The 17,133-nt window shown below is 49.3% G+C and overlaps 2 protein-coding genes across 3 annotated transcripts in view; both read right to left on the reverse strand.

The window, feature by feature from the left end:
- Positions 1-17,133, reverse strand: part of LOC309851451 (uncharacterized protein) — a 48,069-nt gene that overhangs the window by 13,956 nt on the left and 16,980 nt on the right. The window lies entirely within an intron of this gene.
- LOC309851174 (keratin, type I cytoskeletal 16-like) lies at positions 11,206-14,172 on the reverse strand. Of its 2 annotated transcripts, XM_082706050.1 has the most exons (9): positions 14,167-14,172; positions 13,503-13,631; positions 12,975-13,057; positions 12,694-12,850; positions 12,445-12,606; positions 12,225-12,350; positions 11,703-11,923; positions 11,565-11,611; positions 11,206-11,460 (listed from the first exon to the last, which is right to left on the reverse strand). In XM_082706050.1, exons 4-9 carry the CDS (start codon positions 12,748-12,750, stop codon positions 11,357-11,359), a joined length of 717 nt encoding a protein of 238 aa, XP_082562176.1. In that variant the 5' UTR covers positions 12,751-12,850; positions 12,975-13,057; positions 13,503-13,631; positions 14,167-14,172; the 3' UTR covers positions 11,206-11,356. The 2 variants fall into 2 exon arrangements, with proteins under 2 accessions (XP_082562176.1, XP_082562175.1); XM_082706049.1 differs by lacking the exon at positions 14,167-14,172 and having other exon boundaries at positions 13,503-14,131.

Genomic DNA, 17,133 nt, shown 5'->3' on the forward strand with positions numbered 1-17,133 from the left:
GTGTCCACCACCAAACTCTACAGAGGTGGCTGCGATCCCCATATGTCTCTGGGTTTCCTGGAAGCCAAGATAAACAGGAAAACATAATGGAATATGAAACCTCGCTCAGAAGGAAGCATATTTGAGTGTCCAGAGACACAAACGTCTTCTACGTTCTGAGGTCTGAGAAGAATCTATCTTCAGAGATTCTGAAGGACGTGAAGAGCTTCTGTTCACTGAGTCCCACTCTGTCAAGCACGATGCTAGACATTGCCACTGATACTCTCATTAAATCCTACAAACCCCCTTGGGGAAGGTGTTGCTGAGTCTCTGTTATAGACTTAGAGAGGTAAAGGCAAGGAAGTTCCACTGGGAGCATATCCCGTGAATAGGTAGGTGCCCCCAAAGATGCTGATGTGCTCCAGAAAGCCAGGCTCCCGAACCCTGGCAGCATGGCGGCCTGCCTCCTGTAGGCACCAAGCTCCGGTCCCTTCTCCTGGGTACTCACTGGCCAGAATTTCAACTGTCAGCACCAAAGACCTCTGCCTGGGGGCCTTCTCAGGCCACCAGAGCTCATTCTGCCTCTGCACAGGGCAGGCGGTAGTGCTGGAGATTTAACACCCCTCCCCTGCCTGACAGCCCCCTCAGCCTATCAGGATGGGAGGATAAACACCCCAGCTCCCTCATCCCCTGGGAGGAACTCTGAGGGGGTTTTACTTCACTGTCCCTAAGAATTACACTACAGTGGTCCACAGCGTTCGCTCGCTGGATCACACACCCTTATTAGCTCCCTCCCCTTCCCTTTCCCACCTACCCTCTCCCTAATGGTCTTTCCTGAGACTCCACCCAAAAATACTTTTCGCACTTGAGTTCTTTTTTTTTTTTTTTTAAGATTTTATTTATTTGACAGAGAGAGACAAGTAGGCAGAGCAGCAAGCAGAGAGAGAGGAGGAAGCAAGTTCCCCACTGAGCAGAGAGCCCAGTGTGGGGCTTGATCCCAGGACCCTGAGAGCATGACCTGAGCCGAAGGCAGAGGCTTAACCCACTGAGCCACCCAGGCGTCCCTCACACTTGAGTTCTTGTTTAAGGATCTGCTTCTGGAACCCAAACCAAGGTACCTGAGAGGGGAAATATATACATTAAATGTGATATATTTTGCTAGTAGATAAAATATATTATATTATATACATTATAATAACATAATAAATACTATAAATTGTACTAATATAAGAATATGGAGCACTTAACTTACAAAGAAGAGTACTCTTTATCATAAATTCCACATAGTCCATCCTTCATAGGATGCTTTCATCGATTTTTGCCCAATTCTTGCAACCTGTAGTGGCAATTGACAAGGAAGTTTAGTTCTGACATGAATGCTCATTGAAGTTTTTATTTATGTTGGAGAGGGGGATCAAAGAGAAACAATACAGGCGTATGCCCCAACTTGAGCCATTCATCAATGACGTGAGTAACCTCTTCACTGAACCACATTTCAAATGCAGAAAGCATATTTTCTTACAATTTTTGCTATTAACAATGCAACAGCTAGAGGTATGACACTCTTTTAAGATTAGTCTGCGTTAAGTTGTGCAGCCACTTTGGAGAACAGTGTGGAGATTCCTTAAGAAATTAAAAATAGAGCTTCCATATGACCCTGCATTTGCACTACTGGGTATTTACCCCAAAGATACAGGTGTAGTGAAAAGAAGCGCCATCTGTACCCCAATGTTCAGAGCAGCAATGGCCACGGTCACCAAACTGTGTAAAGAACCAAGATGCCCTTCAACGGACGAATGGGTAAGGAGAATGTGGTCCATATACACTAGGGAGTACTATGCCTCCATCAGAAAGGACGAATACCCAAATTTTTTATCAACATGGTTGGGACTGGAAGAGATTATGCTGAGTGAAATAAGTCAAGCAGAGAGAGTCAATTATGGTATGGTTTCACTTATTTGTGGAGCATAAGAAATAACACGGAGGACACGGGGAGATGGAGAGGAGAAGGGAGTTGAGGGAAATTGGAGGGGGAGGTGAATCATGAGAGACTATGGACTCTGAAAAACAATCTGAGGGTTTTATTTTTTTTTTAAGATTTTATTTATTTATTTGACAGAGAGAAACCACAAGTAGGCAGAGAGGCAGGCAGAGAGAGAGAGAGGAGGAAGCAGGCTCCCTGCCAAGCAGAGAGCTCCATGCGGGACTCGATCCCAGGACCCTGAGATCATGACCTGAGCCGAAGGCAGCGGCCTAACCCACTGAGCCACCCAGGCGCCCCAATCTGAGGGTTTTAAAGGGGAGGGGGGTGGGAGGTTGGGTGAGCCTGGTGGTGGGTATTATGGAGCGCACATACTGCATGAAGCACTGGGTGTGGTACATAAACAATGAATTCCGGTACACTGAAAAGAAATTTTAAAAATCAAGAATTTTTTAAAAAAAGATTAGTCTGCATTATTTTTAGCATGTTTCCTTAAATTATTTAAGTCAAGATTTTCTTAAGTCTAGACAATCAATAAAACACAACATATCTAGCCCTGATTTGTAGCATTTACCATTTCCGTGGTGTAAATATCCTACTGCCTCACTTTGTTGCGGGGGGGAGGGTGGGCAGGAAGAGGAGGGGTTGGGGGGGGTGCTGCCAAGGAAGAGTTTGACCACAATAGGCATGCGCACAACTCAGTACAGCTCCAGGCCGGGAGCAGCCCCTTGTGGATGCGGGCTGAGTTCACTCTGCTCCTGCAGGAACTTGCCCTCTCTGCAAACTTGCTAAGAACAGCAAGGCCAGGTGTCTGCTCCTCGGGAAAATCACCACAGAGGTAGCAGACTCCCTGATAACCTACCTACCAGTCATGCACCCTTAAGGAGGTCGCCCAGCCTCCCTGAGCCTCCGTTTCCTCACCTGTAAAATAGGATGAATATGGTGCAGGGACATAGCAAGGAGTCGTGGCAGAGAGGAAGCAGGAAGGAGACATTTGCTCCAACTCAGCCTTAGGAGGAAGGACACAATCGTCTGTCCCCAGCCTTGCTGCAAGAATCAAATGTCATAACAGGTCCCCTTCAGGGAGATACTAACACCCTAAATTCACGAAAGGAACTGAAATTCAGAGATGAAGCGATCAGCCAAGGTCATACTCCAGGCTCAACCCCAGGCTGACCTCTTGCCTCCTTCCACTAGTCCACATTACCTTCTGCGAGGGGATACAGTCTAACTTTAGGGTTTTTTTTTTTCCCTTTTGGTTATCACTTTTGATTTGTGTAGTCATACTGTTATCTAAATACAAAGTTAATTTAAAATCTATTAGATGGTATCCCAGGCTAAAACACAAATGAGCCTTAAGGAACATTAGGCTATGTGAAATAAGGCAGTCACAGAAAGGATTAATACCGTGCAATTCCACTCATGAAGTACCTAAAGTAGTCAGGAGCATAGATACTGAAAGGAAGAGGGAAGCCTGGGTGGCTCAGTGGGTTAAAGCCTCTGCCTTCGGCTCAGATGATGATTCCAGGGTCCTGGGATCAAGCCCCATATCGGACCCTCTGCTCAGCAGGGAGCCTGCTTTTCCCTCTCTCTTTGCCTGCCTCTCCGCTTCCTTGTGATCTCTGTCTGTCAAATAAATAAATAAAATCTTTAAATTAAAAAAAAAAAAAGAAACAGAAAGGAGAAAGTTTGTTAGCGGCAGGGGGGGGGCAAGGGAGAAAAGGGAATTGAGGTTTAGTGAGCATAGAGCTTTGTGTCTATTGTACAATATTGTGAATATATTTAACATACTGAGCTCTATACTTAAAAATTATTAAAATGGTAAAAAAAAATCTACTACATGGTAATATAAAATTGGCAGTCCAGTATATTGGTGTGTACAATCTGGTTTTCTATTCTTTTTCTTAAAGGTTTTTTTTTTTAAAGATTTTATGTATTTATTTGACAGACAGAGATCACAAGTAGGCAGAGAGGCAGGCAGAGAAAGAGGAGGAAGCAGGCTCCCTGCTGAGCAGAAAGCCTGATATGGGGCTGGATCCCAGGACCCTAAGATCATGACCCGAGGTGAAGGCAGAGGCTTTAACCCACTGAGCCACCCAGGAACCCCTTTCTTAAAGGTATTTTAAGTAATCTCTACACCCAACACAGGGCTTGAACTCACAACTCCAAGATCAAGGGTTGCTAGCTCTTCCAAATAAGCCAGCGCCCATGTTTTTAACTAGGAAACCAATGTGGTATTCAACAAATAAACTGATTTTATAGTTCTTAAATTTTTTTATGTACTTTTTTTGTTCCTATACACACACACACACAATTTTATAGATACGTGTAAAATTGTATTCACTCTTTTTTTTCTTTCCTATTTTCATGGATCTCTCTACTAGCCATTACACCCACCTGGTCTCCCACCCTAACCCCAAGGTAACCCATGTTAATAACATATGTACCCTTTCATATTTGCAGTGCTCATATGTACGCACACACATGCATTCACATAAATTGACACATAAGTGTGAATACATACATATTCACACAAGTGAGGTCAGCATACTACCTGTTCTTTTCTGTAGCCTGCGCTTATTTCCCTTTCTCCCAAAACCTTGAAAAATCTCTTCTTGCCATCCTACACAGCTCCAACTTATTGATGCTGGTGGCTGCTTAATACTCCGTAGTATGAGCGAACCCCTAGGTACTCAACTGTACACTATCTTTGTTTTCCTTTTTTGGTCACTGTAAATAATGTAGTGATAAATATCTTCGCACCCATGCCCTTTTATTTCTATTTTTTTTTATTCATTTAATAATGAAGCCCCTTTGATCATTTGAAAGTCTTCTTGGATCTGTACTCACACGTAACGAACCCAGAAAGGAGCCCGAGAGAAGAAAAACTCTGAGAACCGAACAATGGATGAATGTGTTTCATTTTTGTATTTTTTTTTTAATTATCTCACTATCGATAAGGCAGATAAATCTACCTGTTTTATGTGTAACTATCCTATAATCATAGGACAGGAAGGGACCCCGCGCCCCAGGGATGTGTTTACAGGGAGTTGAGTCAGAAATAGACTCTCTTTCTAAACAGCTGACATCTTTGCTTTGACACCTCTTGACTTGCTCAAAGCCCTGAGGGGGTCCTGGACTGTTGAGGGAAGGTGGGCACAGAGCTACATCCACCCATGGCAGTGACCACACAGCACATCAGAGGAAGCCTTGGTGCCTCAGCTCTGGCAAGACCAGACTCCCATCCTCTCACGGCTCAGAAAGCAACTTGCTTTCTCTTCCATGCGGCTCATCAACACCTACCATGGTGGCTGCCTTGTACCAACATGACAAGGGGCATGTGGAATCCAGAGAAGCCTGTCCTCAAGGGTTCTCTGATGGACCCCAGCTGGGGAACCTGGGGAACCTTCTGGGGAACCTGGGTGTCTCAGATGGTTAAACATCTGTCTTCTGCTCAGGTCACAGTCTCAGGGTCCTGGGATCAAGCTCTGCATCCTTGGCCCCTCCCTCCTTGTTCATGTGCACGCACTCTTTCAAATAAAGAAATGAAATCAAAAGGAAGGAAGGAAGAGAGAGAGAAAGAGAAGAGAAAGGAAGGGGAGGGGAGGGAAGGCTAAGAGAGAAGAGAAGAGAAGAAAAGAGAACACACTTGCTTCTGAGTCCATGGAAACCTGAAAGAGCAGAGGTCTGTAGTCCAAATCCAAGGCCTGACTCCACAAATCCTTACTAAGTGTCCCAGATGTGCTGGGTGCTAAGGGTTGTGGGGACCAGCAAAACAAAAAGCTTCATCTGTGTTTATGTCTCAGGGAACTGTCAGAAGGCCATAAACAACAAGCCTCGGAGGTGGGAAGACAAATCTAAGAAATGGCTTATCTCAGACACTAGGAGGGACCCTGTGCTTTTCACAGCCCTTGGAAACAATGGGCCCAAAGAAGGCAAAACCTGACGCGCTTACCACTCATTTATTTACATCAGCAGATACACTTTATGAGCTATCATTAATTCTCACTCCAGCCATTGTTTTAGCTCTTTATGCAATTATCTAAAACAATATTTCACAAACTTTGACACTAACTCAAGCCTAAAGAATCTGAGGGTGTGTTCAAAATAAAGTTACAAGGAACATTCGGGAGCACACAACCTCCTCATCACAGGTGCCATGATCTTAGGAAATGGGAAAGGCCAGGCAAGAACAAAGTGCTGGTCTGATTTGGGACTTGAATCTGATCTTGGGAATCCAAGCAGCAAGTAATTTCCAGAGGGCAAAGCTAGTTCCCTTATTGAAGGAGAAGCTCACATTTCTGCCTTGACGCCTTCCTTTAAAAAGGATTCATGTTTTGGAGCACCTGGATGGCTCAGTGGATTAAGCCTCTGCCTTCAGCTCAGGTCATGATCCCAGGGTCCTGGGATCGAGCCCTGCATCGGGCTCTCTGCTTGGTGGGGAACCTGCTTCCCCCTCTCTCTCTGCCTGCTTCTCTGCCTACTTGTGATCTCTGTCTGTCAAATAAATAAATAAAATATTTTTTTTAAAAAAACACATTTTAAAAGGAGTTCATGTTTTGTCTCCACACAATATGACAATGAAAAGGAGAAACATGCTTTCTTCTCCAGTAGTTTTACTAACTAGCTAGGAGACCCTAACAAAGGATTTTTTTCCCCCAATTAGTTGAAGCCTCACTTTCCTCATCTGTCAAATGGAGGCCTTTATTTCCAGAGTTCCACCAGTTCACTGGTGGCAATAGGCACCATGAAGACACAGGCACAGAGAGCTTTTTTAGGTAGAGGACATTCTGCATCCTCTGCTCTGACATCTTATTACTGAACAACTCATAAGCATGCGATCTAGTTCAGGAGTCTTTTAGCAACCCAGACCAGGACCCTATCTTTATGTGAGGGTCCTTTCATAAGGTCACCTTTGAAAGGGACAGATGAATTCATTAACAACAGAGATTTTTTAAAAGATAATACTCCAATTTGGTGAGCAGGTTTTGAAACAGGTACTCTCATTCCCTGCTGGTAAATTATGTAAAGTGGTACCACTTCTCTTGAAATGAACTGGACAGTACAAGTCAAGACCCTTGAAATAGTCGTTATTTTCTCATCTAGTAATTGTACTTCTGGGAATCAAGCCAAAGAAAATAATGCAAAATATTTATAAAAGCTTTATGCAGAAAGCGGTTATTGCTGTAATATTTTAATTTACAACAACAAAAAAAAAACAGTGGAAACAGCATTGAAATGTGTGACACTTTTAATAATATAGGAAAGTACTTCTCTTAAAATATTAATTAAATTGAATACAATGTGATTAGTGTGATTGTAGATGGATAGATAGATAGATAAACAGACAGCTAGGCATGTAATATATATATATGACAGAAACTCACCAAAATGTCATTAGTGGTTGCCTTTGGGTGTTGGGATTTGAGGTTCAATCTGAGTCATAACCTCACCTATGGCCCAGAAGACAGTGTCAATGACCATAAATAAGGACACATGTTTGCTGAACAACCAACAATGATCATGCATTACGGAGTGATGAATCAGGCTCAGCAGCCTTGAAAGATGAAAAATATTTTGCCAGGTATAACAGGGACTTTGCGTCATTTATCACCGCCCCTCTAAACACCCCTAAAATTAGTGTAAGTGGATAAAACATGTATTGGACAAAGAGAATAAGAGAAGGGATTACAGGGGCGCCTGGGTGGCTCAGTGGGTTAAGCCGCTGCCTTCGGCTCAGGTCATGATCTCAGGGTCCTGGGATGGAGTCCCGCATCGGGCTCTCTGCTCAACACGGAGCCTGCTTCCTCCTCTCTCTCTCTCTGCCTGCCTCTCTGCCTACTTGTGATCTATGTCTGTCAAATAAATAAATAAAATCTTAAAAAAAAAAAGAGAGAGAAGGGATTACAGTAACAATATTTTGGGATCTAGAAAACAAACAAAAAAGTGTATTGGTACTTTCCCAGGAGAAGCCAAGAAGCAAGCAGATTCACACAACAGGACCCTGGGAAGCCTCTGGAATAAGAGGCACCAGGCACCTCTGAAGGTGGAGGGCAGGTGGGCTAGAAACAGGAGGATAAATGGGTCAAAATTCCGTATAAAAATTAGGGATACCTCCATAGCTCCTTTCTACCCCAACCCCACCTGATGCCAACCACTCCTCCTTTACCCCAGGAGAAACTGGAGGTGTACTCTGGAGTATTTACCCAGAGGGAATAAACCCTGAGGGACCAAGCACAGCTAGGGGTGGGGTAATAAACCGATTTAAGTCAGATTAACTGAGACTGAGACCCTCTCAGTCTCCTTCCTCCACATAGCTTCCTGAAAGCTGGTAGGCCAGGCAGAAAATGAGAGGCATCCTTCCTGAGGAAGACCCTACCCAAAAGAAAAGGCCTACATATACTGACATTTGAGGTTTCCCAGTAAAACAACATAATCTCCACCAGATTGTTCTACAGTGAGACTCAGCAAGGGAAAAGCCCTTTACCATGTACACACATACTCACTCACATTCCAATCAGCTTTTTAGTGACTTACTCTTAAATATTAACCAAAAATCAAGAAACACAGACTTTAAGGGAAGCTTCTGGCATAAATGACAGAGATAAGACAAATCAGGAAAAAGGCAGCTGAGAGGAAAGTGAAATGATGATGGAAATGAAAGAATTATTAAAGCCTTGATCAATAGCTCAACAAGGTAAAAGGAAATATTCTGTCTTGAAACAACAACACGAGACTATTTTTAAAAAGCATCCAGAGTTACTAAAATGTATCCAGCTTTTTTAAAACTAAGTAATAATATTGGATGGCAAAGTGTAGGGAAAGCTCAGAAAGTTGAAAAAAAAGAGAAGTTAGATGAAAAACAGAAGGAAATACATAGCAAAAAGAAGAGTTCCAGAAACAGAAAAATGGAGGGGAGGAAATTGTGAAATAAGTAGAAAATTTCCTGTAAATTTTCTGAAGAACATGAATTTCTACACTGAAAGATGTTGTCAAGTGCCCAATCCAACAGATCCAACACAGCCACAGGGAGGCAGAACATGTGATAGCCCAGGCGGCTAGAGAGCAAGAGAAGAGCCTAAAAGCTATGGAGGAAGGCTCAGGAATCAGATAGCATCAAATATCTAGAATCAAAACAGCATTAGACTTCTCAGTAGCAACACTGGAAGCCAGGAAATAGTGACACAATATCTTTAAAGTGCTGAGGGGAAAATTCTTTGCAACCTAGAATTCCATACCCAACCAAACTATCCATCAAGAATGGGAGTTAGACTAATGATGTTTTCAGACATGAAAAGTTTACACATCCTCTCTCAGGAAATTGCCAGAGGATGTGTTTCACGAAAATGAAGAGGGAAGAAAAGAAGAAGGGAGACATGGGATCCAGAAAGAGAGAAGCAACACAGAAAGAAGGGATGTCCAAAAGGACAATGAAGGAAGATTTCAGGATGACAGGAGGCACAGAGAGCACCCAGAACTTGCTGGAGCAGGACAGTGGGCTCCAAGAGAAATACCTTCAAGAAGATAAAACTGATAGAATATTCAGTGTTTAAACATTTTAGAAGATCTATACTTCTGGCAGTGAACTAGGGAATACATTTAGGTTAGGTACACAGAAAACCTCAGCAAGTTAAAAGATACTTATTCCAAAGAAATGTAAAACAGTATAAAATATTTTTTACTATAAAGAATAGCTAAATAGTCATGATAATGTAAAATTAAACATTTCTCTAGTGAAAATATGGATATATTATTGAGAGAGTAGGAAGGAGGGAAGGGCAAAGTTGTATAAGAGAGCTGAATCCCCCTCCTTCACAGCAGGTGAAAGCTAAAAGTCAAGAAGTTAAAAAGCTAAAATTGAGGGGCCCCAGGTGGCTCAGTTGGTTGAGCATCTAACTCTTGGTTTCAGTTCAGGTCACGATCCTAGGATCATGGGATCCGTCCTCACATTAGGCTCCAGGCTCATTGTGGAGTCTGTTTGAGATTCTCTATCTCCTTCCCCCATTGACTCTCCTCCTGCCCAGCCCCCAGTCTCTCTCTCAAAATAAATAAAATCATTTTTAAAAACTAAGACTAAAAAAAAAAAAAAACAACCAAGAAATGGTTGTATAAGCCTGGAATTTAGAAATAAGGCCAATGCCTAAAGTAATAGCTAGGAGTTGAAAGTGGAAGGTGGGAACAGAGGCACATGACACAGCCTGAGGATGGTTCTTTTCCATAAAAAGACTTATTATGACATACATAACTTTGATTTTGCTAATTAAATTTTTTAAATATAGAAGGCACCCATAGCAAGTGAGAGGCGTGGGGCAGGATGGTTGACTACTGTGCGCAGATCAGGGAATGATGGGAAAGCACCACAGTGGGTTGAGACAAAGCATCAAGAGGTAAAATGAACATCATGGGTGGTTAAACAGAGGAGTCCCGATCAACATCTTTGCTCTTGATCTTGACCATATTCTTGCTAGAAGGGCCATCAAGCAGAAATGGGAATGAGACAGATGGACAGTGAGGAGCCTGCTTAGGGGGCCGTACCTAGTTCTTGGGAGAGAGGAAGTGGGTCTGAATGTGTGGGTGGTCATATGAGGATGAAGAGGAGGGCATGAGTGACAGATGTTTCCTAGGGGGCTTGTTGGCCTCAGGCCCCTGTCTGAGGGGAATGAGAAAGAAGGGGCTAATGCGGATGATGAAGAGGAACAGGTTGGGAGAAGAAACTTCCGTTCTAACCATGGACCCCATCCCAAAGAAGAAGGCTCTGTTTCCCACCATCCAACACAGAACTTGTTGGACAAGTGTGAGGAGCTAAAGGGTAGAGTTAAGAGCTCAAGCTTTGGAGTCTTTGGGATAAAATACCGAAAAAGAGTGAGTGGCATTAAAAAAAAAAAAAGCACAGCCTTCTTAACCAGACCCACCCAGTGTGAACAACAGTCACCTCTTACTATCTGCATGACTTTATGCAAGTTACTCAACCTCACTGAATGGCAGGGTTGTCTCCATTCCAAAACGGTCGTGACCACACCCACCACCCAGGGTGGCTGTCTGCGCCTGGGAGCTCCTTCCTGTCCTGTGTCCCCACCTCCTACGCCCTTGCTAGCAGAGGGCTTTTCTAGGAAGACCCTACCAGTGCTTCTGAGTTTCCTGGACCCCTCTGGCTGTGAGGTCCCAGAAGATCCCTGGGAGACACCTTCAATCCCCCTCCCATTAGGACCTCCCAATCCCCTTCCCAATAACAAAGACCACACAGGTTTGCATCAACCAGAAAGTCAGCTTTATTAGCCCACCACCAGCGGAGGGGAAGGGGAGACAGCAGGGCATCGCGCTGGGAGAACAGGGCCCTGGCCCAGGCCGTCAGGAGGCGGGGGCCGGCGGGGGGCAGGAGGCTCTGGAGGAGGCAGCTCAGTGCTTGGAGCTCTGGCCCTGGTTGAAGCTGGATGAGCCCTGCTCCTTGAGGATGGGCCTGGTCTGGTGGCCAGAGGAGGAGGAAGACGAGGAGGAGAAGACTGTGGGAGAGAGAGGAGGGGGTGAGAAGGGCATTGGGAGCTAAGTGGCCCCACACAGGGACAGCTGGGGTCTCTGAGGGGCCCAGGACCCTTAGGAGCCTTACCATTGTGGGAAGAATAGGAATGGCTGGACCCTTGCTGGGAGGAGAGGCTGTGAGGGAGACAAGGCAGAGCAGTTAGATGTGCTGGGAGCCGCTACAGGGCTAAAGACTCTGGGGGACAGAAGTGGTGGGGGCACTCACTGGGCATCCTCGCCCTCCAGCAGGCGGCGGTAGGTGGCGATCTCCTGCTCCAGCCGCGTCTTCACGTCCAGCAGGACCTGGTACTCTTGGCTCTGCTGCTCCATCTCACAGCGGAGCTGGGCCAGCTGCTCCTCCACGCTGCCGATCAGTCCCTGGATCTGGGACAGCTGCATGCAGTAGCGGCCTTTGGTCTCCTCCAGGCTGCCCTCCAGGGATGCTTTCTGTGAGTGGGAGAAAGAGAGTCAACAGAGGTGGTCACTATTGTCCCCCCAGGCCTCTGGGCATGTCTCCTGAGAGAGACGTGGATTGGGACTCCAGCTGGGCTACTGATGGGCCAGACAATGTGGAGAAAAGTTACTCCATTGTTCTGGGCCTTAATTTCCATGTCTATCTAATGGATAGAATGATCCCTCCAGTCCCACTCCTGGGTTGAGAGAGGCAGAACTGTACCGTGGCAGTGTTAAGGAGCTGGTGGCCCTTACTGGGGACTTGGGGATGGGGGCTGGGCGGGGTCCTTCGTACCATGCTGAGCTGGGACTGCAGTTCAATCTCCAGGCCCTGGAGCACCCTCCGGAGCTCAGTCACCTCACTGCGGCCACTCTGCACCAGCTCACTGTTAGAGGCCACTTCTTTGTTCAGTTCCTCGGTCTGCAAGAGCAAAGGAGAGCAGGTGGGAGGCACTCCAGAGGTGCTCCCTGCTCGGGGCTGGGCAGTCCTGCAGGACAGAGGACCTGAGCCCTACCTTGCTCAGGAACCAGGCCTCTGCGTCTCTACGGTTCTTCTCCGCCATCTGCTCGTACTGGTCACGCATCTCGTTCAGGATGCGGCTCAGGTCCACACCGGGGGCAGCGTCCATCTCCACGCTGACGTCCCCGCCAGTCTGACCCCGCAGGGCAAGCATCTCCTAGGAAGGGGAGGCGAGAGGTGGTTAGCTCAGCTTTCCTGGCTCCTGAGCCAGCCCCAGGTTGGCCACGCCAGCAGCCACCCTCACCTCCTCGTGGTTCTTCTTCAGGTAGGCCAGCTCCTCCTTCAGGCCCTCGATCTGCATCTCCAGGTCGGTCCTGGCCAAGGTCAGCTCGTCCAGCACTCGGCGCAGGCCGTTGATGTCGGCTTCCACGCTCTGGCGCAGAGTCAGCTCGTGCTCGTACCTGGCAGGACAGAGGTCAGGGCATCAGGCTCCATCCAGGAAGCTTCTGAGGCTCAAGGCCAGCGGCCCCAGCGCTTGCCTCCTGCCCTTTGCCCCATACTCAGCCCGCCACGGTGGTTGCTCACTTGGTCCTGAAGTCGTCCGCCGCCAGCCTGGCATTGTCGATCTGCAGAATGGGCTGAGCATTCTCGATGGTGGCAGCGATGATCTGCAGAGAGGAGGGACAGACCTGTCAGCCAAGACTGCTGCTCGGGGCGGGAGGAAGAGCAGAGAGGGGAAGAAGCTATCTCCCCACTCTCGAGGGTCGCCTGGCTGGCAGGTGAGGCCCTCCAGCCAACCTGGGTATCTTTTCCACCCAGCTCAGGGTGTGTGGAGGGATGTCCCCCGGTCCCTTCACTGCCCCCCGCATCCTCCGTCCCAGGATGAGAGAAGCTGAGGGTGCAGAGGCGATAAGAGAGTCAGAGCTCCAGACCCAGCTCAGGCACCTCGATGCTGCCACCAATTCTGAGTGGCCTGTGGCCTCTCCCCCGAGATGGGCTCAGACTCCCTGTTTGTGAAGTAAAGATGCTAGAAAGTGGCTTCTTAAGGGCCACTGCAGTCATGACCTCTCTCAACGCTCCCACCTCCCAGCGCCGCCAACCTGCCCTGCTCACCTTGTTCCGCAGATCCTCGATGGTCTTGAAGTAGGGGCTGTAGTCCTTGGCCTCACTGGGCCGCTGCCTCTGGTACCAGTCCCGGATCTTCACCTCCAGCTCCGTGTTGGCCTCCTCCAGGGCCCGCACCTTGTCCAGGTAGGAGGCCAGGCGGTCGTTGAGGTTCTGCATGGTCACCTTCTCGTTGCCGGAGAGGAGGCCGCCATCGCCACCACCAAAGCCACCACCAAAGCCAGCACCGAAGCCAGCACCGAGGCCACCACCAAAGCCAGCACCCAGGCCACCACCATAACCTCCACCAAAGCCACTACCCAGGCCCCCACCAAAGCTGCTGCTGCTGCTGAAGCCGCCACCGTAGCCACCCCCCAGGCCGCAGGCACCCCCAGAGGAGTAGCGGGAGGAGGAGACCGACAGGCCCCCATAGGCGCTGGGGGCCCGGCAGGACCCTCCGGCCAGGACTGAGGACATGCGGCTGGAGCCACCGCCGATGCCACAGGAGCCCTTCATGGAGCTGGAGGAGGTGAACTGACGGCTGCAGGTGGTCATGGTGCCGAGGAGGGAGGTGAGTGAGGGAGCGAGCTAGTCGGCAGCGAGGAGAGAGAGGTGCTCAGGAAGGCAGGGAGGATGCTGGGGCTGCTCAAACCCCAGGAACTTTTATACACACCGGGGCAGGCGGGGCCTCCCAGCTGCTGACTTGCGGGCTCCCCTCCGGATTTCATCACTCCAGGTCCCGTCCGACTCCCCACTCCGGATCAGGATTATTCAGCCCGGGGTCGACTCACTCCACTGGGTGCCGCTTGAGTTCCCACCCAGCTCTGGGGGTGTGGGGCCGAGAGAAAAACACACAAACGCGAGTCGGTTGTGACTCAGGCTGGGCGGTGGGAACCCGGCTGTCGTTCCTGGAGCCTCAGGGCCCAGCGGGGCCTTGGCACAGACAGCCTTGAGACAGCCGCGTCCCCAGGCTGTGAGTCAGCCCAGAACGGACTCCCTGCCCTACAGGACAGCCTTGATGGCAAAAGGCCCCAGCAATCAATGCCGGCCCAGGGTGTCTTGGGATGTGTTGTGGGGGTCCTACTAGCCCAGCACTGGACCGGAGAGCTGGGGTGCTACTCTCACTCTGCTTTGCTCACTGTGTGACCTGACACCCCTTGCCTCCCCTCTCTGGGTCTCTGTTTCTCCTCAGGGAAGGGACAAAGCCTGGGCCAGGTGATCACAGAGACTTCTCTCATTGTAAAAATTCTCTGACTCTCTTTCCCTTATTGGATCCAATCTCAGTTTCAGTGGCTGCCTTTAAGCCCCCAAGATCCTCAGAAGTGTTGGGTACCATGGAACAAGCACGTGCCATTGAGTCAGACGGGCAGCCGCTCCCCATGCTGACCCTTTCAAGCTACCTGGCACAGGCAGTCCGTCTTGTAGCCCCTCTGGGCCTCAGTTTTCTCATCTGTAGAAGGGGAAGACACGCCGCCGAGGAACGTGCACACAGGACCCCACAGGCCACTCCCTCCCTGATGGTGGCCCTGCCCCTCAGCTTCCCCATCCTTCCTTTGCAGCCCGCTGCCCCCTTCCCTGCCTCCTCACACCCACCCCTGCACCCTGGCACCTCCCTTCATCTATACCCCAATACTCCCATCTTTTGAGCAGCCCACCCCCACTGTATGCCCTACTTAGTCATGGATGCCCACCGCAAACTGCGGTGGGCTGGAGTCCCCATCCTGCCAGTAGTGCCCTATGTGACTCCAAACCCCAATGGGGGGCCCTGAGTCTCCACACGGGATCCGGGAATCCATTCCCAACAGTTTTGTTTCGAGGATTCACAGATTCCGGGTTGGTCATTGAGTGGAGGAGAGGGGTGGGTGTCATATGGAGCCCTATGTGTGTACCGCACGGTTCCGGGAAGGGCAATATTCCCACCTCAGGTTTATAGACGAGGCAGCTGGGAGGTTAAGTGGGCTTCCCAAGACGCCAGTCAAAGGCGAGCTGAGGTTTGGACCCCTGCCTGTCTGCTTGCCCAGTCAAGCCCTTCCCGCCATCCTGAACCACCCTCTCTCTCTATGCATCGCCAACATGCATGATTGTCTTGAATTAACCTTGTGACGTGGGGAGGACAGAGGAAGAACCAGAGGGAGGGAGTGGTTCGCCCAAAGTCGCTCGGCTTTAAGCTGTGGACCCAGGACTAGAACCCAAGGCTCAGGGCATCTCCACTTGCCCATGATGCCTTGCAGGCTGGGACCAGGTGTGTCCATTCTCATTCACCTCCCCACAGCACCTGGAGTAAGCTCTGCCCATGGTGGGCATGACCTTGGCCTGAGGGCTGGAGACAGGATTGGGGGCATCTAAACCCCAAACCAAAAGCCACCTCAGGGCGCTCTAGGGGTAACCCACAGAACAGCCACTGTCGCTACTCTGACGTGTCTCTGCGGGCTTGCCTTAGCCTGGGTAGGGCTGGCAGATACTACAGGAACCAGCAGACAGGAAATGCTTCTTGTCAGTCACTCGGCTTGTAGGAACAGGGCCCAGAGATCTGAGCAGAGCAGGTGCCCAACACACACCTCCAGGGCCAGTCTTAGGAGACAGAGCCCAATGCTCCCCTCTCCCAACCCCAAAAATGGGCAAAATGGGTCCTAGAAGCTTGGACAAAACCCCTGGTGTCAAGATGGGCCTGGAGTTCGGGTCCAAGCACAGACATATCACCCTCAGAAATAAAAAGGACCTCTGAGGCCACTGAAGACTACAGAGCCCCAAGCAGAGAGAGTGAAAAATTATTCCAGGTTAAATAGCACAGAAATGGGAGCAGAAAATCAAACCCAGTTCCTGAGGTTCACAAGTACTCTCCGCGGGGTCTCTGGGAACTCCTGCTTCTCTGCCCCAGAACACTCTCCACCTCCCTCCCTTCTGATTAGAGCCCTGCCCCTTCCACTGTTCCTGGAGTCCAGGTGGCAGTGCCCGCAGGCCCGGAGCTGATGGCTGGGGACCCACGTGGGCTGAGAAGCTACTCGAAGTAGCCAGCCAAGCCATCAAACCACTCAGACACCACCGCAGACCAAGCTCCCACTGTGTGCCCAGCACCCGGGGTGTGGGGCTGGGGAAGATGGAGCAGAGCCCATTTATTCCATGCCAAGGAGGCAAACCTACTCGAGGTTGCTGAGATCCAGGATTGCTAGGACTGTGGGCACAGGGACTCCCAGCAAACTGGCATCCCTCCTAAGAGTGGGTTCCTTCCCCCTTCCCAGGCCTCTTTTCCTCTCTCCTTCACCCACCCCATTTCAGGTCTGAGGTCATCTCATACCTGAGTTGGCTGGGAAATATTATTGGCACGCCTCAACTCGCAGTGATTCCCCAACCTGACTGATCATCGGGCTCCCCATTCAGATTCCCAACCTGCTCTGACCCACTGTCTCAGCATTGCCCAGGACAAGCCTGATCGTGGGGACGTTTTACAAGCTCCTGGGGAATTCTGCTGACCAGCCAGGCTGGGAAGCAGGATGCAGCCTAGGGGGAGGAAGGTAAGGGGGGATGGGGAGGCCCCCAAGGAGACTGAGGGGAGAGAGGGAGCTGCTGCAGGGCCCCAACCCATGGGGCTTCAGGGCAGGGTGAAGAAAAAGATCCCCAATGAGCCAGGACAGAGCAGCAA

This window comes from Mustela nivalis, assembly GCF_964662115.1.
Source record: "Mustela nivalis genome assembly, chromosome: 17".
Lineage (NCBI taxonomy): Eukaryota > Metazoa > Chordata > Mammalia > Carnivora > Mustelidae > Mustela > Mustela nivalis.

Excerpts from the sequence above, each read along its gene's own strand:
- LOC309851174 (XM_082706049.1), bottom strand. The coding sequence starts at position 14,048 with ATGACCACCTGCAGCCGTCAGTTCACCTCCTCCAGCTCCATGAAGGGC. Across the intron at positions 11,612-11,702 it reads CTGGAGGGCGAGGATGCCCA|CCTCTCCTCCCAGCAAGGGT; the intron begins GTGAGTGCCCCC and ends TCTCCCTCACAG. Across the intron at positions 11,461-11,564 it reads TTCCTATTCTTCCCACAATG|TCTTCTCCTCCTCGTCTTCC; the intron begins GTAAGGCTCCTA and ends TCTCTCCCACAG.